At 40.6% G+C, this 23,087-nt stretch overlaps 1 protein-coding gene across 3 annotated transcripts in view; it reads left to right on the plus strand.

The window, feature by feature from the left end:
* Positions 1–23,087, plus strand: part of man1a1 (mannosidase, alpha, class 1A, member 1) — a 125,497-nt gene that overhangs the window by 25,407 nt on the left and 77,003 nt on the right. For all 3 annotated transcript variants that reach the window (XM_023953195.2, XM_078942574.1, XM_078942575.1), the window contains exon 2: positions 4,727–4,823. In XM_023953195.2, coding sequence (XP_023808963.1) covers positions 4,727–4,823 — 97 coding nt within the window. The remainder of the gene's footprint in view (positions 1–4,726; positions 4,824–23,087) is intronic.

Below are 23,087 nucleotides of genomic sequence, written 5' to 3' on the forward strand. Positions count from 1 at the left end.
CATTCACACACTGATGGCAACTCTGCTGCCATACTGTAACCATCAGGGCCAATGTGGGGAAACATGGGAAAGCAGGGGAACCAAACCTGTGACTTTCTGATCAAAAGTCGACTGCTCTACCTCTACCCCACTACCACTCAGTTATACCTCTTTCACACCAGAGCTTAAGCTCCACTATTTACATTCTTTTGACAACATTAACTCTTTTAATGTTTACACAATTACCATAATTCCAGGAGATTCTGAAGCGGAGAAAAGCTGCTTTGCACCATTATTCAACGTCTACTTTAGTATATGGTGCACAGCCTATATAAAAAGCCGGTTCGCATTGATCGCATGAATGGTTGAGGAGTATGTTAGAGATTGTGTGTTATTTAGATGTCACCGGCAGCATCTCTAGTGTTTAGAATCTGCTGAATCTCTTTTGGGGTCAAGGGGTTGCTGGAGCCTATCCCAGCCAGTATTGGGCAAAAGTGGGATAGACCTTGAACGGATCGGTAGCCTGTCGCATGGCACAACACTCAGAAGTAAGAATAATCAGTTAACCTACGACGCATGTTTTTAAACCACGGGAAGAATCTGGAGTCCCTGGAGAAAAGCCACACATGCATGGGGAGAACATGCAAACTCCACATAGAAAGATCCCTGTTGGGATTTGAACCAGGACCGTTTTTGGGTGGGGCGAGAAAGCTTCACAGTATCTGCATTATCTCTACACATCAGCAAAGACCTTTTGAAAATATCAGCTTATGGAATATCGTCATAAAGCCCAGATTCTTGTTTTGCTCTGTTCATAGTGTTTACACCTGCTTTTAGCTTTCCGTCTGTTAGCTTGAACATCCTTCAGTCTACAAGCCAGATGATTTCAGTTTGTTTTTGGGTTTGGGCTGCTGTCTCTGCTGCCTTTTACCTTTTTTTTCTTTCACTTTTGGTTTGGTGTATTCTAGTTTACTGAGCTAATTTCCAATCAGCCTGCTTCTGTTTTGCATTTGCGTCGTCCACAAACCAACCAAAACGTACACAATGAAACAATTGAACACTGTCAGACTTCAGTGTCGCTCCAGACAAAAGGAGAGGTGTTTTTCTGTCCTGGCTTTGCCCATGTGCTTTCTGTTTGGGACCATCCGTCTATTAAAACCCTCTGTGGTCATCGTTTGCGCTTTTTGTCCCAGTTTGTGTTTAAACGTTAATGTAAAACACTGCAGAGAGTTGTTTTTTTTACTTTGAAAGTCGACCTGATCGTTCATGTGTGTGACATCTGCTTGGAGCGTTCCAATGTGGCTTCTACCCAAAACAAGTCAGAGTATGTATTTTTAATGCAGAGACGCCCTGAGCCCCTTTCGGGATATCGAGGACATTGATGTCTTGCATTAAAATTGTGTTACGGGGCACAGTAACCCTTTTAGCAGTTATTAAGGCCCGCCCCATCTGGGAGAAAACATCGCAATTACAAGGCTGTGTGCATTTTTCTGTCTAGGTTTTAAGAGATTTTCTACCTAATGCCTAATTTTAATCCTCTACATTCTGAACAAAAATTGGTTACATTCTACCATTCCATTTACACCTTTTCAAATAAGATAAAAAGATGACCCCGCCCATTTAATGATGTCCACATTGTTGCAATATTATAAATTTTGAACGGCATAAATCGGAATAAGAATCAGAAGTACTTTATTGATCCCACATGTGGGAAATTTGTGCGTTACCGTAGCGGTGAACATAAGAGTAAAAAAGAGTAATATAAAAACAAAAAGTTTAAAGACTATTTACAAACAGGTAACAATGTGCAAAAATGTGCAGAAGTCATCTGTTCCACTGTGAGTTACACGGTGTGGGACGGGGGAAGCCAGTCTTGACGTTCTCTCTTGTCTGTGGGAGGGGCGCCAAACAAATGCTAACACGCCATTTTGCTCTGAATTGTTTACAGATTAGTGCAGATCATTATTCTCATTATTCACTGCACCAATATGCCTTATCAAGACGCTTGAATTCTACCCACATGATGTTCCTGCAGCAGCCTCATCATAACGGCACGTGACCAACAAAAACCCTACAGGTTACGCGTGATTTATAAGAAATATCACGTCAGACGAGCTTGACTAACGCTGGTTAGCAGGGGAGATTAGTTACATGCCAGGGCAAGAAACCCCAGGTCCTGTGACGGCCGACCTTTGCTCATTAGAGGCTGAGATAGGCTCCAGCAACCCTGTGACCCTAAAAGGGATTCAGAAAAGAGGGTTTCGTAGGAAAATGGATGAAACCCAAATGCACAGATACATTAGCTCCAAACCTTCAGCAAGGAATCAACAAGTCAGTTTCACAACATTAATGTATTTTTAGCATGTTATAGTATGCAGCATTATTTTGTTGCATGTTGTAGCATATTGTATTACTGTGTAGCATGTTGTAGTAGGTCATTGTAGCGTGTGTTTGTAGTGTGTTTGTAAAGCTTCACTGCGATTCACAGATTGTCTGGGTCTATTTTCGATGCTAAAGGCTGCAAATGGGGCCTTAAGGGTGGAGTTTTTGTTGTGGTAGTGTCATGACATCGCACTTCCAACCTACAAGCACACTTTAAGGAAACAAATGTTTGCCAAAACCACATTTGTGAGAGCTTTCAGCGCGGAGGACCTGTTGCCTTCAGAGCAGTGAGCATTTCTGATAAAAATGTGGCTCAACGCGAAGCCTGGATGCAGTTCAGTCTCCGTTATAGTCGCTGTTCTGCGTCTCCTTGCCTGACCTAAACTAAAATGCTTGTTGATCAGTCCCTTAGCACTGAGCCGCTCCACCTTTAAAACTGCTTCAGCCACCAGATCTTCATAAGCCTTGAAAATCCAAGACGTTAATCCAATTACAGTCAACACATGGAATCCTCGAGAGTAAATCCAAAACAAGTGTACACACAGGAGAGTCTTTCAGCCCGAGACACAGTTACATCTGCAAACGTCTTTACAACCTGTATCTGTCAGCGTAGGACTCATGCCAGAAGTCTGCTTGAAGACGTCTTTAACGGCGCCTTGAGCAGTAACAAACCGGACAGTGAATGAACACATGACTGTTTGTATTTGTTCCACAGTAAAAGTGTTAATTCAAACCTGTTTTATCCCAGTAAGGAGCTTATAAATAGATCCCATCACCATGAGCCTCTGCTTGTCTTTTATTTGGTCATTTTTGTTTGACCAAAAAGGACTCAGAAAAGCAGCACTGAGCAGTCCAAAGGATGCAAAGGGTGTATTTGATTTAGTTTTTAGGAATTCTTGTGCAGATCTGCCTGGAATGACCCAGTTTCAAGCAAAGTTAGATTTGCCTCTGCTGAACGACGAGCAATTCCCTTCATAAAGAGAACAGGTCTGTTCAAATAAGGACAGAGCTGTCTGTGTGAACCCCCCCTTACATTTCCAGTCCAGCTGAGCAGCAGGACATTAAAAAAAACAACCCACTGTTGGAAAATGTAGACGATACCAATGGAAACATCTTCAAATCTTAACGGTAGAAATGTGAAATAATTAATTAAATATTAAATTCAAAAAGAGGGACTATAATAAATCATGTTTTTTTAAGTTTTTGACATGTACTTGTGGCTTTTTTCTTAAGAAAGAGAACTAATGTAATAAGAAATCGTTTCATTTTTGCATTTCTGAGTATTTCTCCTAGTAAATCGCTGTCAATCAAACTCAAGCTCAGGTGCGAGAGAAATGCGGATGGCACATTGCTGCATTCCTGCACGTATTTTAAGTGCATCTGAGGCTTTTTTTTATGTTGGCAGCACGTTTTTCAACTTAAGTTAAAGTCTCAAATGTGTTCTCCACATTTGTGTTCTCTCTCCGACCGAGTCTGAAGGCTTGCTGTCCCGCATTAACCAGAGAGGGTAAAAATTAAATCAAGAATAAAATCTGGAGACCTTTTTTATTATTGCCTCGATGAAAATAAGAAAAATATCCTAAAGTTCAGGAAGGATCAGGCTGGCTGCTCATCCCGCAGAGGGTGTCTGTCTGGCCGCCAGCTCCCCTCCCAGGAACCGACACAGTGATCGGGATCGCTCCAGATCCATCCACCCTGCGACAGGCCGTGTACCCGCCTTCAACCAACAGTAGCCGGGACGGGTACTGTTGGGTGATTTGGTTCGGGCAAGTACCAAACTGTGCCGCTAAAACCGCTAAAACTGCCAGACCTTTGTGCCTGTTGCCCGCCGCTCAAATCACGCCTCTCCGCTAAAATCCTGCACCTGTACATTTTTAATAAAGTTAGTAAAGGCCACTGTTGTCTGAAAATGTGCTGAATACATTAGGAACTTTATATGAAATAGAAAAAAAGGAGAATTATTTCATTTGTTTTCATTTCATTCTAATTAGCTCATTGATGCTCAATACCTTAAAATACAGTTTGTGACCAAAGACTCTGATTCTTCGCTGGTTTTATGCAGAACTTTTTCAGGACAGCGTTTTTACAGGAACCCCTCTGGGTAAAACAAAGTAATGAAATTCGGTTTTATGTTCCACATTGTTGAAGTCGATGGTGCTGGGGAAAAAGCTTCAATAAAAGGCTTACATATGTTTGGATATCGGCTCAGAAAAACTCTATTAAGGTGCTTGTATGTAATCAAGCGCAGAGTTCTAACGTCGTTTCATCTGTATTGACTCTCACTGCAGTAACGTTTATTTTTGCTGGGAGCCCCCCCTCCCTGAGTCTGTTGGTTTGACCGTCTGCACTTTTCTCCTCCCGACAGATGATGAAGCACGCGTGGGACAGCTACCGGCGCTACGCCTGGGGTTCAAATGAGCTCAGGCCGGTCTCCAAGCAAGGCCACTCCAGCAATCTATTTGGTAAGAGAAAGGCCGTGTGGTGACACCCCCCCCCACACACACACAGACACACCACCATCACCTGCAGCCGAATCGACCATTGCTTCAAATGTCAGCTTAGTTCCACATCCAAATGTTGTAATTTTTTACCGCTCGCGGCTGAACGGCAGCCGTTCCTGCTGTGTAGTGCTGCATTTGTTCTGCTGCGCTAAAGGGCCATCTTACTGCAGCTTCCTGAAATAGCATCAGACAGATAGTAAGTCTGAGTTTGAAAGACGTGCACGGTGGGAAATAAATGTATGCTGCAGATTAGACCCAACACACTGCAGTCTGCACACTCAACCGCAGTGTCTTCTGGCTTTCAAGGTTCTACTTTTATGCTCACGAGCCACTTCCTCCCTTCTGAAGCCATCACCACAGTTGGTGTTAATATCGCGACGCTTGATGAAATCCTTTGTTTATCGTAGGGATTGCATTCCAAAAATAACCTCCAATAGGTGTAGGGTTTCAGATGTTTTAGGATGGTAAACTCCTCACTACACGTTTTCTGCTTTCCTAAGACAGACATGAACATTTTCACACTTTTCTCTCTTGTTTAAGAGTTCAAACCTTCATAGAAAAACCAGTCTAGTATTATGGAATGAAAACAAAGATTTGATTGCGATCAAAGATTAAAGTAAATTTGGCAAACTGACCACTTCGTGTTAAATGAGACATGAGATTGATCGACAATGCTCTACAGAGAAACGCAGCGATGCGCCAACATGCAACGCGCTACAGTGGCTATGGGTTTGGGCAATCAACATTAATCAGCTGATCCTGTCGTGGAGAAAAGTGGCTTTGCGCCATTTTGCAAAGCAGCTTATTTTACGTCAACCCTCCACCTGGTAGCATTTATGTAGATTGGATAAACGGTGGAAGATTCTCAGTATTTCAGTGAGGGAGTGTCATTTGGGGGTTGCTGCCCACATCTCCAGTGTTAAAAGGTATAGATCATGGTATCCTTATGCCTTTCAGAATAAACTAATATTTCATTAAAAAACAAATTTTTATAAATGTGGGTGGCGCCCATTTCATGACGTCAACCTACAGTCGGCATTGTCTGCGTCTCGCCCGCAAAAACAAACAACATCCAAACTTTTTCATACGTGGGTGTGCATATTGTGCTTGTAAAAGGTAAACAATTTGCCGATCACCGTTAGCGCCTGTTAGCCTTGAGGCGGTGCTGGCAGCACAGACTCCTTGGAAGGGGCTGTTCTAACTTATCTACGTCACAATGTGAGAACCTGCTGGCTTTCGTGGGTTGGAAGCAGGGCCGGCCCTGGTCTTCTGGGGGCCCTAAGCGAAATTTAATTTGTGGGCCCTCTAACTGATCGGCAGCACCAAAAAGCAGCACCAAAAAAATGCAACTGTTGTTGTAATATAAATGAGATATCTCTATTAATACATTTGTGAATTATTATTGCTCCCAAAGAATTGAATACAGTAAATTGCCTGCATGTTGGATGCACATTAAGTGGTGCCAAACAAATTTTAAATGCAAAGAAAAAAAATGAATGACAAATGTATATATATATATATATAGATATATATTTTTTAATGTAACATTTGGCACTCAACAAATGACATTCACAAAACTCCAACTTATTAAAAACAGCAACTTAATAGCAAATCAAATGACAATAAAACAATCCAACATAAAGAAAACAACAGCTCAATGAGGGGATTTTGGAAAGTCAGAGTCTTTCTCAGTCTGAAAAGGACCTCTTTGCGCCAAATCCATTCTTACTGGATCAGAGAGTGTGGTTGTCCATTCAGCTGGACCAACTGGATTTGAGGTACCGGTAGGTGGAATTTTGGATCCAGTAGGCTCCTCTTCCATACACGCCTCTCTTGGAGCCCCTGGAACATGAGATACATAACTTCAATAAAAGCAAACAGTGAAAAGTCAAACAGTCAAATGTTTTCCCTTTCAACAGTAGATGTGGTGACAGGAGTTTCTTCTGCAGCTAAAAAACCAAAAATATTATTATACAATAATCAATGATAAAGCTAATAAAATATCTATAGCAGAATACTAATAATATATTGGCTCGTTTAAAATCTGTGTGCAGGTTTTTCACAATTTCATGATCTTTTTATATATTTATGAGAGATTTATTGTTTGATTGTATATTTGCATAAGGTCATATTTCATTAATTTAATTATGAACAGTTTGGAGCTCCATACTCTTCAGCTGCTGTTTATGAAAAAAAGGTTTTATGCAGACACTGTTTTTTTAATTACTTTACATGCTTTTAAAGTTACCTGAGATGACATCTTCAGTGAAGTCAGGAACATCTTGGGATGTGGATGCTGCACCACCTCCAATACTTGTTAATACTTTTTGAGAGCAGAAGAAACTGTCGGCTGAGACGGAACTGTGCAAAACATCATCATTATGTAGAATCAAAACTGCAAAATACAAATAAGAAATAAATGTACCCATTTATAAATAATAAAATGTGAACACTAATTTGAGAATAAGTGGAATTATAAGCCTTTTATACACTTCTTTTTGTATTATTTTGTATGTTCATAATTTTAAAATTAGTACATTTATTTTGTTTGTCATTTATAGATGAGAACCTTTATTTCCTATGTATTTGGCAGTTTTCATTCTCCATATTTCATGCCGATGCAAGATTTTAAGACACATTCATTGTTGTAAAACTCAGACTACCTGACTGTCTATAACGGATAAACAGCAGTTTTATGCTGTAATAAACCGGAAAATGCAGAACGCACTAAATATGTGTTAGCAAAACAATGAAACAAAACGATAACGTGAGTTAAACATTTTTCAGCCATCATATCGTTGTCATTATTTACTTTTCTTTACTCTCCACCGTTTTAGAAGGTCATGTCCGACCTCATCTTGGAAACTTGGGTATCAAAATTATTTTCGAGTTTTCCATTGGAAATTACGACAAACGGGATCGTTATGTGCAAACTTCACCTCACATCGCGCAACGTAAATCGCGCAGCTGCACAGAACTGCTGGATAATGTAAAAATAAAGCCCCAACATCCTCCAAACTTACCTTGTGATTGATGTTGAATATTTTTATCTTTTTTTAGCTCCTGGTGGTGGATAAAGTCTCTGAGGCATGACGTTTTCTTGTTGTCGCTTTGATCAGCGTGACAAAATGTGCTCGTTTTTTTCTTTTCCCAACTTTATTGAAACAAAATGCGCTCGTAAATGCACACCGTGCCAGGCTCAGAAGCAATTATGTTGACCAATCGTTGCTAAATGGTGTAACGTCATTATTTGGGTTGCCAGATTGGTTCATGTGTGCTGACAGGGGGGGGATCATTAAAGTGCAGGCAACTTTCTTTTGCACAACATTCAGAGCACACGTTGGTAAGGAAGTTCTATGAAAAGGGTTGCCAGATTTGGGTCTCTTTTAATTTAATTTTTGTCGCCACTTCGGGGCCCTGCTGGTGACGGGGGCCCTACGCGGCTGCGTAATTCGCGTATAGGGAGGGCCGGCCATGGTTGGAAGGGGCTGGTGCTCAAAGCGCAGCTTTTTTCCAACCTATTAAAAGGCTGTCCTAAAGTGGGATGTGCTTTTAATAAAGTTTTGTGACTTTGGGTTAAATGAAGGGTGGCCGTAGCTCAAGTGGGCAGAGCAGCCTTCTGTCACTAATTTGACCTTTGGTTCCATTACAACATAAAGGTCATTATGTCACTCCTGGTGGAGCCGGTGGGTAATTCCTACCAGGTGGAGGGTTGCCTGGGTGGGATGTTTGGAGGTGTTTGCATTTACTTGGTCCACTACCCTTGAGCAGATGCTTCTGTGGCCACAGATTGGCTGAGTGAAAGGAGAGTGCCATTGGTCAAAGAACGTGTCTTCAAAGAGGAGGAAACATATTTATTTGTGTGTGTGTTTCCTCACATAGTCTATTATGTTTTTTTTTAAATATCCAGCTACCAAACTGCTACAAAAACGCCATATTTCCTCCTATTTAGTCTTATGGGCATATGCTGTGTGTAAGGGCTGCACGGTATGAGGAAAACTCGCGATATGCGATATTGGTGATTAATATTGCGATAACGATATAATTCGTGGTATATCAACAAATAGCAAAACAACCAAAAACATAATTTCCGTGTGCACTGCAACAGTTTAAAAATTATACTCCAAATGACCCTTGTCGACGTAGGAGGCAAACATCAAACATAAAAGGGCTCATCTGATTGATCAACAACGTAAACGGGTACTTTCGATTGGTTAAATGCATAAAGGGATTTATTTCATTTGTTCAATATTTCAAGCTGCCATGAGATTGTTTTAGCACATTTAAGGTAAACACTTATTGCGATTTTCGCCGTCTTTTGCGGTATGCATATTGCACAGTTTAATGTCGCGATAACGATAAATTTGCGGTATATTGTGCAGGCCTACTGTGTGTTCAGCAGCACGCTGAATGTGGATTTTTGGATGCACTTTAAGCATACGGTGTTCAGGCAGGCCGATATTAGCACATGTACTGTACTGTACTGAGTCAGTGGAGGCTTGATGCGAAATGTTGAAGTGGTGCAAACTTCATGAATCTTGCTCCAGGCTCTTTCTTTCACAGCTCTATTCCAATAGAAGAAAGACTTGGTGTCATAGAATTCCAACTGGACACAACTTTCGATGTGTGCACAATCACTATGTAATTCGTACGTAGAGCCCGAAAATTTTACATAGTGACTTATGAATGGGAGAGTTTTGAATGTGCAAGCCCGAAATGCGCATATACGCACGTCTACAAAGATTTTTCCGCCCAAAACGCCCCAGCGATGTTGTTGGCGCTCATCTCTCTTCATTTTCCTCGCCATCCTTTAATCTGCCGCTCAGCTGATCTCGTCTCGCCCACCAGAACAGGTACATCTTTGTTTTGGATTCAGAGGAGGTCTGATCCTGTTATGTCTGCGCAGTTTGCCAACAGGCACAGCCTGCACCCATGCGACTTTAATGAGGCGTGGAACAGAAATGCTGAAAAACAGGCTGACTGCTGGGAACCGACCCACTCTGATCCTGTCAGGAAACCAGACTTTCCAAACGATTACTGCTGCAGCTTCAAGTTCAGTTCTCAAACTGGTACTACTATTTTTTAGCAATGATAAAAGTAGCTTTTATAGGCAGAGTTTGTGTACATGCACACGAGAGCTTAGGGGGGACCGCCCCCTCGTCCTTAGGGGGTCCATCAGCATTTGTGCAAAAGATGTCCACCTAAATAAGGCATACTTGACATACTGTGAATCTTCCAAGGTTTAAACGGTCATCATCAATCAGCGGCTTTGCACTGATATACTACAAATATTATATTAGTAATGTAAAGTGTTGCATAATGGCGCAGAGCTGCTTTTCTCTGCGACAGAATCAGCTGATTTATGTTGATTACGTAAACACTTTACTACTGTAAAGTGTTGCAATGCAACCCATATTATAAAAAGCAGGTGTAGCACTTTTGATCCACTACATGTGAAAAGTACATTGAGCTTGAACGCTTCGAACGCTTCGGAGGAGATGTGAGATGTTTATGAATCTTGATACACCAGAAACGCATTGTGAAAATATATTTACAGCACAGACGTATTGGGTAACATATACATATATACAAATATATCTTCTCAGGTACAGAAGAGTCTTTTGTTCTGTTCTTTTTGATGGTGAGTTCATCCACAGAATGGTAAGGGGTCTGTATGAGCTTTGACTTTGTCTGGGATGTTTTGTGGGTGTTTGGTGGGGTTAGACCTACCGCGCCAATAGCACATCATCACTGTGTGGGGGTATGCAGAATCCCCAGGAGGGAAAAGCGAGAAGAAACCTGGCTTGTGTAAACCTTGGAACGCTGTTTCTAGAGCTGCACGATATGAGGAAAACCTGTGATATGGGATATTAGTGATCAATATTGCGATGACGATATAACTTGCCGTATATGAACAAAAAGCAAAACAACCAAAAACATAATTTCCATTTCCCTGCAATAGTTTAATTTAAATAAGAGTTAACATACCTTAGATTTTACTCCAATTGGCCGTCGTCCACATAGGAGGCGAGCATCTAACATAAAAGGGCTTCATCCGGTTGGTCAACAACGTGAAGGCCAAATGCATAAATTGATTTATTTGATTCGTTAAATAATTCAAGCTGCCATAAGATTGTCACATTTTATCATATGTAAGGTTACCATTTAGTGCAATTTTCCCCATCTTTTGCGATATGCGTATTGCACAGCTTGATATCGCAATAATGATAAATTTGCGATATATTGTGCAGGACTAATTGTGTCAAATATATCAAAAGAGACATCCACATTCCATTACTAAAACGATATCATCCTTGCATATTCATCAACAAAACTAATTGATATTCAAATGACAATCAAATTCATCAGAATACTTTTCAGAGTTTATCTTCGTGTACATGATCAGAATTTTTCTCAAAACAAATGTCTTCTGATAGTTATTTCTCAAAGGATAAATATTTTTTAGCCCTTTTATCAATCATATTTACAGTAATTTCCAGATTATGAGCTGTTACTTTTGTCACACGCTTTCAACCCTGCGGTTTATTCAATAATGGGGCTTATTTATGCATTTTTATTCTTTTTTTTATGCATTTTTTCTAACGGCCGCTAGGGGCGCTCGAGCAGAAAGGGTTAGAGTGAGACGGGGAAGAGCGAGGAAGACGCAAGTTTAATGTGAATTCCTGCTTTGTGAATAAATAGCACGAACAGACCCTCATCATGGAAAATGCTAGAAGAAATACATACGACGCAGCTTTCAAGTTAAACGCAATCATTAAAAGCAGTGTGAAACAATCCACCATCACCAACGGGTTTGGAAAAGCCGGTCTGCTGCGAGGACAGCGCAAGCTCAGGAGAGAATTTGTCTCAGGATGAGAGTGACACTGACAGCTACAACGAAGGAGAGACTGAGAGAGTGTGGTGAAGAATATCTGACGCTATTCCAATCCAACACTGAGGAGGAAGACTTCCATGGTTTCAGTGCACAGGACCTATAAGTTACTGCTGCTCTCAGTGACTTTTACTGGTATGTTTTTTTTTAACCAGCCCTGTTGGTGCTGTTACTTCCATATTACTGCCGTGTTACTGCCGCATCACACGCACTGTTAGGAATAGAGCTGTGATGGTGTGGGATTTTGATTACACTAACTACTAACTATCTAACTAATGAACTAACTATACATGTGTTGTAGAATGAGTGTGTGTGTCAGCGCGCTGAGTGTGTAAGAGGAAGGAGGAAGGAGCCAGACCAATGCAAAAGTGAGTGAGAGCCTCCCTCTTGCGTTGCACGCGCTCCCTCCTCTTTTTTAGACACGCGGCGCCGCGGTTTCAGCACATACACATCCTCACTCTACAACACATGTTTCAATGTGGGCACATGCGGCTTATAGACATGTATAGACATTATACGTAATGGGTGCCGCGTATAATCAGGTGTGCTCTATAGTCTGGAAATTACGGTAAACATATGTGTGTATGTATGTATATGCAATAGATTTTAAAGTGGTAACTACGTGCAAGTACCGCTGACTCAAACAAAGAAATGTCACTCACCAGTTCGATTCACGGTTAACCCAGACGGCTCAGTGTTGAAGCATGGCGGGTGATCAGTAAATGTATACTGGAAGATGGAATAAAAAAACCCAATTGTAGAATGTCTATGGCAAATCAAAGTCCAAAGCCTGCCTATAGCAACAGGAATTTTCTCTGTGAGCTCCCACACATGCTCGTCTTTCAGAGCGTGGTAGGAAGGATGTGTCTAAGACTTAAAACGATTCTACATGTGGGGCCAGGTAAAATAATTTAAAGTAACAGTAAGTGGGTTACACAGGTTTGACACAAAAATAAAGAAAATGTTTTGTTCATTTATTTACATGACATTCCATTTGACACCATCCCTAAATGTAGTCCAGACCCCGCGATGGACCTCCTGCCAAAGGCTGTCTAAAGGCAGAGGACCAGCAATGTCTCCCGGGACGCGTTTGCTTTGCAGAAGGTTATCAGGTCTGACCTGGAGGCAGTGCTTTGAAAGACGGCGGTGTGAATGGCAGCCTTCAGCTCGCACGCTGCCAGGTTCTAGTGACGGATTCTTTTGTTTTGCTGGCTCTCTCCTGTGCCCGTCTCTGTGCCATGTCAGGTCTCCGCATGGCTTTGCTAAGATTTATTTCTGCTCTCTCCTTTATCTTGCTGCCTGAAGTGATGCTAGTTCTTCTATCTCCTCTGTCTGTTCTTGTGTACAGTGGAAAGACCAAAACATATTTTTGTGTTTTTCTACAGATTCTCGCTTCTTTTTATCTCAGAGCAAAAAGTGTGTCTTTTGTCTGTGCTTCGCTGATGTAAAAACTCAAATCTTTGGGAACTTTGAGTTTAAAGATGTGAGGAAAACACTATAAAAGATAGTAGGGTTGGAGCAGAACAAACAAGAACTTAACTGAAGGTTTCGTTGTTACAGATCTTTCCGTTTGTTTTGAATTGAGGTTATTGATGGAATTACTGCTAATGATGATGATGACGTTAACAATGATGAGTTAAAGATAAATATGGCTTTTGCAATTATAACAATCGTATATGGCATGACTACACTTCCCCTAGAGTGGCTAAGGCTAAGAGGGAGCAGGCGATTGGGCAGAGGGGTTCATGGGAAGTTTCTTTTGTGAATGATGCTGGTAATCTTGTTCCTTTCTTTTATTTGCAATAATCAGCCTTTACAGAAAGAGGAAAACAACAGATAAGACAAACTTTATTGACAATAACTTTATTGACGATAACTTTATTGACGATAACTTTATTGACGATGGTATGTATCACTCTGCCAGGCTGAGGGACTATAGTACCCATAACACTTCAACAATCCATCAAGAGTTGTGACTTTGTAGTTTACCAAAGTAAAACTTTTGGACAGATTTCTGAGTGCTGTGTTTCACAAAAATCAGTTCCAAGTGAAAAAACACAATTTACTCATAGGGTGGGCCGGATTATACGTCAAATTTCTTTTTTTTTATTTGGAAAATTACAGGATTTGATGTACGCCTGCCTTATAGTGCAAAAAAATATAGATCATTTATTTTTATAAAGATGAACAGGTTTACAATGTGATAAATGAAAATTGACTGCAGTTGTGTAACTACAGTCACCAGTTACATGTTCATTTCTTGGTTAATTCTACAGGTGAAGGTCCCCCACCCACCCTAAAAAAGTAGGCTAACGTTATTCAAGACGACTGGTCAAAGTAAAGGGAAAGATGATGGGAATACAAAGAGAGCTCAGTAACTACACTTGTGTACATAATTTAAATGTCAAATACACAATGATTTGCATTCCCTGTGAAAATCTGTGTATAATTGTGTTGAATATTATTATCTTGAACTGTTAAGGAAAAAATTGGGATCTAGTTTGGTTAGTTTGGTCTCTGGTTTTTGTGGCCGCTGAATGACTTGCTGGAACATTCTTTGATTCTATTCTTTTTGGGCACCAATGTCGCCCTTCGGTCGTTTCTTTTAGTTTCCTGGCTGCTGGCTAGCTATGAGTTCCAGGCTCCAAACATCACCGTACGCACTTCAGAAGAGCCAGTGTTTTCAGTTTTATCCTCCGGGTGTTTTCTCCACAACTTTGTCCCAATCTGCCGCCTCACCTTCCTCTCTGGATGGTGCGCCTCTGTAATTGAAATGGATGGCTCCGGTGTTGGTGTGAGGTGGAGCGGGGGCGTGTGTTTGGAATGTGTTACCCCTGCCGTGGCAACCCTCCTCCCCTGGGCTTTGATTTAATATTTTGAACCTGAGCCGAACAACAAGGACGGTCTCTGGGGCTTTGTGGGGCCTCTGCACCGACGCCGCCCGTCCCGTCATTGGCTGTGTGTTAATGAAAACACCGCTCATCCCTGCAAATACCCTGCAAGATTACAGCGGCTCCTACATGTGCGCAGAGCCTCCCGCTTTGTCGCGTTGTGACAGCTCTGCTCCTACTCCTTCCGTTCTGCATGGGTTTCTCTCTAACCTTGACAAAAACTGTTGACTCTTGAAAATCTGGCAGCTGGAGCCGGGAGGTTAACACGCTCTGGGATGTGCGCGTGTCCACGCTCTCTGGCTGCAATAACGCGATTAGTCCGAGGCTTAGCCATCACTTTTCCTCCCCTCCCCTCTGTGACCTCTCAAAAAAAAAAAAAAACAAGTTGGGACTCCGTGGTGAGATGGTTGTTGGCGTAAATGAGATCAGCAGCAGGGTGGAGGGTGTCAGGATCCGACTTCAGCGTTTGGGATTAGGCCTGGCGTTTGCATAAGGCAGGGATAAGGAACACTGCAGCCTGTAGAGGCAGCCAGCAGAAGGGAGGAACCCAGGTCAATGACGGAATATGTTTAAGAGTGCTTTTTTTTTTACTAAATATCCCTGGCCCTCTTGGTGCTGTCAGCCTTTGAAGGCTGCTTAGTCACTGAGTCCTTGCAGTGTTTGTTCTCCTCCAGAACACATAAAAAAACCTCTTATGTTTGAGCTAAATTGGTTTGTTACTGCCCAAATATTTCTAGAGAAATGGTTTGTTGGCACAGATAACCAAAAGAAAAATGAAAAAAAAAAAAGCATTTTCTTGTTGTGTTGGAACAAAAAACTAGTTCCACCCCCAAAACAAACAAATGTATTAGTGATGCAGATGAGTTTTTATGACCAGTACCAATAACTGAAACTTCCTTCTTGAATCCAATGCCGATAATCAACTGATAATTTTCTTTTTGTTTAAAATATTTGAGAAAAAAAACCATACAAAGTAGCAGTGTATCGCTCTTATGTAACCCAGTACATTTACAGCACTGTTGTGACCTGCAAAGAAGCTGGAGTAAAGATTGTACAAACACGTTTTATTGGCCTTTTCATGCTTTGCCTTTCTTCTCTGAATGGCCGCCAACAACAGCCCTGGTGTCGACTTCGTATTCTTTCCACACGTCGCTGTGATGGATTTTCAGGTGACTTTTAAGATTTGTTGTGTTAAAGCCCGACTGTTTTAAGCCCCTTTTGGCACTTTTGTTAAGCACATTTTACAAAACTTGGGTGAATCATTTGTCTTGAACACGGTAAAAGTAAGCCCACACGAGTGAACGCAGCGTCATTTGGTTCAACGGCTATCAAGCAGGTGCTAGCTGTGACATCACTTACATGCGACAGAAGCTGGCAGTATGGAGACCTACACCTGCCTTTCTCTGCAACTGCAATCAGATTCGTTGACGAATGGAGAAATGCATGTATAATGGATGAAATGCCTTCACGCCCCACAGTTTGAGAACATACAAAGTGAATTATCCTTTTTTTAATTTATTTATTCTTTGTATAAAGAATCATTTACCTTGTACATGTCTTCCCTGCAAGGATTCTTTCTCATATATGCTCAATACGACTGGCTGAGAGATCCGTTTAACGCAGCAGCAGCTGCTGATTTGAGCTCTGCTGAGGAGGATCAGTTCATTGAAATCCCGTCAGACCCCACCCTGAGGATGAGGTTTACAGCACAAACAGAGGAATATTCATCCTTCTCCAAAGGGAACAAGAGAAAAAGTTTGAGAACCGCTGCTTTAGACTATACAAGTTCTTTATAGGCAGCAGTTTTTGTCTGCTCCTGATTTACAAGGATTTGGAAAAAAAAGTATTCAGAAATGCACATTTGAGCCTGATGTTCTTTATCCATGTCCTCTATCATCAGTAAAATGCCACAAAAACATGTGAAAACCACCAAAAACCTCATTTTCATTGGAGTGAAATAAAAATGTTACTGTATAAAAACCAGTGTTTGGTGATTCCACCCTGATTTGTAGAGTTCAATTGGAGGACGTTTTTTTTTAGCACCAGTTTGAAACCCAGATCTTTCCAAAATTGATTTTCTAAAATTGACTGTAAGCTTGTAACCAGCCACTACCAACTTATGGTTTGACTTCCTGCTTGAGGCCCATCTAATAAAACAAATGGAACCACTTCAGTTCATCTTAAATGTGCCTGAAGCAGGAAGTCAGACTGTTACTTGCTGGTTAGCATTTTAGATTTAGTGGGTTAAAAACTTTGCCTCACTGCGACATCATGGTCAGAACTGACTTAGCTTCACAGATTACTAGTGGGGATCGGGTTTTGTGTGGCTAAAAGGCGCCACTTTGTGCATAGTTGTTGTCAGGCCAAAATGGAACTACAGTTTTCCTGCCTTGATTTGAATACATTGTCATTTGTTTACACACCTGTTATCCCCGTTTCCTCAGCTAGATTTACAACCTTAGCTATGTATTGAAGGGTCCTAGTTGATATTTTGATGTTCGATGTGTATTTTAACAGTTAAATATGTGTTAAGATGAGATTTGGGAGACAGGGCAGGTGGGGACAAGGCCCTAAGGTAGGAAGGAGCATAGCTAATCTTCATGTGGGGCTTGCCCGTGTTGCTAGCTATCCCCAGTGAACGAAAGGCCTGTTGAATGTTGCTGCGTTCGCTTGTATCGTCATGCCTGATTTCACTTTTATGAGCTGTAATAGCAAATATACTTTAAAGAAATTTGTGACGAATTCCTACCGGCTTCATCAAAGCTTTTCCGAAAGACTCCTTTAACCCCTTGTGCTATCTTAGATGACCCCACCCTTACATTGACGTGTTCTCCCTACCATGACAAAGGTGGATAAAGGTGGAAAGATTTCATGTAATCCATGGACACCAGTGAAGATCACAAATCATTGATGAAAAAAGGTTCAGCGCACTATCTAGTGGGTCTAGATGACCCAACTCCCAACGTTAAAGTGCCTAGGATAGCACAAGGGTTACGATAGCTGAAGCAAGCACGTCTCATTTTCCCTTACTAGTGAGTGTTTCTGTTGTTGAGGGTGATTTATCGGTCAGCCCCCTCTGAAGTGCTCCTCCCTGCATGGAGTGGAAAGGCTAAATTGAGTAAACAATCATCTAAAGGGCACCTAAATGGAAGACAATTGGACTTCATTTCTGCAGTCTCCTACTATCCAAAGGCTTCATCAGCTCTAAATGGCAGCTGAGACTTTTTGACTGAGAATGAATCTGCTTTCAGTTTCACCTTTTTTTCATCTAAAAGTAGGATCTGTGATGTGGTTGTGTACTCATTGGCTTTTGTCTTACCGATTTAAAGCATTACAGCACCCTCCAAATTATTATGTAAATGACATGTTTCTAAATAATCATTTTAAGTCTCTAAGCATTAGAGTGTATATTAAATGTTATTGAACAAATCAAATCAAATAAAGATAACAGTAGAACACAGTATTTAAAAAAAAAAAAAAACCTACAAATGCACCATTTTAAATTAATACGCACAACAGAGTTCCACAAATTTGGTACGGTGTTGGGGGTAATGGATTAAAAAGTAACAAGTTACTGTAATTTAATTCCTTTAGTAATTACTACTACCATGATTAGTAATTACTCCAGTAACAGAGTTTGGTAGACACAAAAAGGTAGATCGAGAGAGAGAGAGAGCGGTGCAACTCATAGTAATGGATTACCTAAAGTCAGAAAAAATGAACATGGAGGCATTTCTGTGTTTTCAGAAGAATGGCTTAATTTCATATTTGATAGGTATGAATACATATGAATATCTCACTTTGAGCTGTGCCATATAGACCACATGTAGGCCTGCACAATAAATCGTAAATTTCGCGAAATCGGCAATAAATGGTTACTTTAAATGTGCTAAAACAATCTAATGGCAGCTTGAAGTATTTAGCGAATCAAACAAATCCATTTATGCCTTTGACCAATTGGATGAAGCCCTTTTATGTTAGATGCTCCCCTCCTATGTAGACTAGTTTCATTTGGGGTATAATTTAAGGTATGTTGACTCTTATTTAAATTAAACGGCAGTAAAATGGAAATGATGATTTTGGTTGTTTTGCTATTTGTTCTTAAATTGCAAGTTATGTCCTCATCACAATATCGATCCCTAATATCGAGAGATTTCCTCATATTGTGCAGCCCTAACCACATGTGTTGTAACTTCATTTTGTCATTTTTGAATTTTAATGAAGCCAGGTTGTGTCTTGATCCAGGTTCAGACTTTGCACAAGGTCATTTCTTTAAGAATCAAATTAAATGAAGGACAAGAGGATCTTGTTTGTGCAAACGGCTTTTGTTTATATGAGTGGAAGAAAAGTAACGCAAAAGTGACAAGTAGTAAATTACTTTCTCAAATAGGTAATGAGTAAAGTCGTTTATTATTATTTGATCCAGTAACTAGAGTAAAGTGATGCATTATTTTTCCCAACACTGATTTTATAGATTCTAAAGAACTGAAAATAGTCATTTGTTGAATTTGCTGCATTAGGTCATATTTACTGAAATCCAAATCTATTCCAATGAAAATTATCTCCATAGGTCAAGTTCCATCTGAACATAGAACCACTCGTTTTGTAGCAGCTTCACAATTCTTTCATCCATTGAACTTGTCGGTCTTTGGAGAGTTTTTGCTTGAATTTCTTTGCAGGATGTCAGTATAGTCTCCCAGAGCTGCTGTTAGGATGTGAACTGCCCCCCCACCCTCAGAGATATTTTGCTTGAGGATTCTCAAAGCCAGAGTTCCCTGTGCCGGTCCCCAGCCGGATAAAACACAGGGTTGTGTCAGGAAGGGCATCTGGCGTAAAAATCTCTGCCAAACCACCTGTGTGAATCAGTGAAAACTGATTGTGTGTGGCGATCCCTGAAGGGATACGCTGACAGCTTAAAACAAATCTAGCTGTTGTCCTTTATGCTTCAATAGTCATTTCCTGGTTTTAAATTAGTTATACATGTGTAATAAAAGGTAACTTTTCTTTAAATGGTCCATGCCCTCACATGAAAAGGACAGAATTTTCTGAAATAACTTAAAGGACTTTTTTCTGCTGTGAGCTTCTCGAAATTAGGGTTCCCTAAGAGTAACAAAAGATAAAACTTTTGGTTCCTGTTTGGAGGTAAATGGGAAAAAAAATCCTTTGATACAAAAACGTGTGAAACGATGTATGATCGATTCATCCACCCGGTTAGAGGTGCACTTTCAGAGGCGCACAGTTGTAGATCTGTCTTTATTGTGTGAGCAGAGCCGGAACATAATTTACAGCTCAGCGCTGAAAAGGACTCGGCAGACGAGTTCAGACTGACCCACAGCCAAATCCTTCAGCTTCTTCTCCCCCCAAAAAAGCAACCCTTTACTCTCACATAACTTGAAAATCTGTTTCATCGATTCAAGACAAAAGAGCAATTTAGATGACAAGATGAAGGAAGAGAAGATGAAACCTTTTCAGGTGTTCACTTGTTGCAGCATTGTAAAGATTGCTTTACATGAGCAGACGGATTCGTTTTAGTAAAACAATAGAAGCTGGAGAAAAAAGATGGATGGTTTCCTTAGCAGAAGACAAGTGGATGTTGAGAGAGGAGCAACAGGATAGATTGTGTTTTACAGGAATAGAAGGAAAGCGTCAGTTAATGACTTTTGGACCCTCGGTTTCCCATTTTTCTGCCTCCCCTCCCTGCCATCTATCCTTCCTCTGCGTCTCAGAACAGAGAGGTAATGATTCTTTTCTTTCGGGGACATGAGCCCGCTTCATTTTTCATTTCTCCATCCATTTTGCCCATCTTTGCTCTGCTTTGTTCCTCTGGTAGCTTGTCTGAGTGTTTTTAAGAAAAGACGAGGCTTAAAAAAATCTCTATTAGCTGAAACCGTTCTAGATTTCATCATCTTCAAAGGCGAAGTTGTTTAGAGCTTTACAGCATCTTTATAGTCTATTCCCAGTCCACCTCTGATTCATGACAAACAGAGGACAGTGGGTGTGAATTTGTGCAAAGAGCTCCTACAAATGTAAGGATTCTCTGCTGAAAGCATCGTGCAGCCGGCTCCCCTCCCATCTGCCACTCTTGATAAAAGCAATCGCAGCGTCTCCCATCATCCGCCTCGTAGACGTCGCCCTCTGCTGAGCCATCTGCTCCCTCCCCATGCTGGAGTCTGTCGCGACATCCTCCTCGCCGTGTTCGTTGCCTCCGAGATCATCAGACTTTACTCTCCAACCTCCTGGAGCTTTGTCTCACAGTGCTTCCATATGGGCATAAAATTGAAAGCGGATTTGATCACAGCCTGGCTTCTCATTGGCACTGTTGACCCGATCGTTTCATTGCAGATCACCAGAAAATCATTCACAGGCGTCAGCGCTCCACTACAGTTCAATTATGTTGTATGGACATAGTGCATCTAAGTGTAAAGACTTGGTCACAACTGAATATGGGGCGTCTGAGAGCAAAAGATAGACAAAGCTGTAAAAATAGACAAAGGACACGCAGAATGGGAAAAAACAAGCTAGTAGACATCTCAGTGAGAGTGAAAATGTTCATGGACATTTTATTTTCCAGGCATGCTGCAAGCGAGAGGTCAAACGAACATTTAAGCAACTCCCAAGTGCAAGTAAGGGTGACGTAGGTGAAATGCAGGCACATCATACTAGTTTTTTCTCTTTTTTAACCCCCCAAAGTCCTGTTTCAGTGCCGGTCACATGCTAAGCGTGTGTTCTGTGCGTGCTCCTTGCATACGGCCTGACTGTTAGAAATAAGAAAATGAGACAATGTTGGCGTCTTACAGGCACTTCCGTATCATGTGCAGTCAAGGGTCAAACCTTACCAACAAGCAGAGTAAAGGCGTTCATCCTAAGTGTGTGTAGCCTTACAAATACTTCACGCACCGCAATGGTACTTTCCATTTTCATGGCGTCCCTTCAGGTGGCCTTGCTAGCCTCAAGGGAACTGTAAGAAACACCTACCCTGCTCCTCTCTACGACCCTCCAAGGCCGTATGGCATATTAGTCACATGCATCCATTTGGAGATTGACCCGTAGATTGTGTTTTTAACAAGTTTAGCATTTTCTGCATAGTATTTAGCGTCATTAGCATTTCATTGACAGATAATTATCTATTTGGTACTATTTAGCTTCTTCTAAAATCATTTACATTTTTTGGGCTAATTTGGATGGGCAGACTAACACTATTAATGCATTCTCAGCATGATGTTAAGGTTTATTAGCATTTAGTTTAGAAGTATTTACTTATTTGGTATTATTTATTGTTCCTGGTTGTTTTTCTTTTACTTTTTTTGCTTTGCTTAGCATTATAGGCATTACAAAGAACTTTTTTTTTTGTTGGTAACATTTAACTTTCTCCCAAATGTGGTAAGTTCTTTTCTAAATTGTGTAACCATCAGTTAATTAGTTATAACTCAGCTTCCTTCAATTAGTTTATCTGTAGTTCAGCTAATTAGCAATTCAGGAGTCAGTTTAGCATAATTAGCATTTGTGCTGTTGCTCAGCCTCCTTTACCTTCTTTTCTCTTTTCTTTTAGTTGCTGCAAAAATCGCTTTCCTACAAATTAGCATATATCAGAACTTAATATGGCCTTATTAACATTTCTCTGTCACTTCTTCCACTTTTCAGCTGCCATCCTTTCAAAGTCAAAGCTGCTTCAAATATCTATTTCAACTGTTTTTTTTGCATTTTTTTTCTTATGCTAATGCATAAACCAGGACTCTGTATCTATTTTTGTCTATTTTTTCATCTTTAAAGATTTTGTTCCATTAAATAATGATAAAATCATTTTTTCTGGTTTTTGTCACGGTTGTTGCCTTCGTGTCACATGACGCATGTGAGGAGAAGCTTACAGGAAGCTGACATAGTGAAAAAGCAAGAATGCTGATGGATCAACAGACACTCCTGGGTTTTTAATTGCCTCACTGCATTAGAAGAAATGCACAAAAACAGCAGCACCTGACCTCTGCTGGTTTTCTTTTAAAGAAACATATTAGTTAAAGATCTGTTTAGGTTAATACCAATAAGTTATCACGCTAGAGGAGACACGCCCTCATGGGAAGCCTGGCCAATGGTGGCGGAGCGCGTCGCCATCTTGGTGAGGTCGTCAAACTTTAATGAAAAATGCAAAATTGCAGGACTTCTTACAAATCTTTTTTTTTTTAATTGTGAGGGTTTATTTTTTATTTTTTTTACAAATAATTTTAAAAAATAATTTCTAAACATTTAGAAGTTTTAGACCTCTTTGACATGTAACTTAAATTATTGAGAAAAGCCCAACAATAAGTCAATAACAAGTCAATAAATAATTATAATAATCATAATAATAATAATAAGGCAACAATAAGTTCAAAAGTCAACAAAAGATTTACCCTGAAAAAACAAAACAAAAAGCAATGAACAATGATGTAACACAGATGTTATGGTGCC

Source organism: Oryzias latipes, chromosome 24, assembly GCF_053564925.1.
Source record: "Oryzias latipes strain Hd-rR chromosome 24, Olatipes_Hd-rR_3.1".
Taxonomy (NCBI): Eukaryota; Metazoa; Chordata; class Actinopteri; order Beloniformes; family Adrianichthyidae; genus Oryzias; species Oryzias latipes.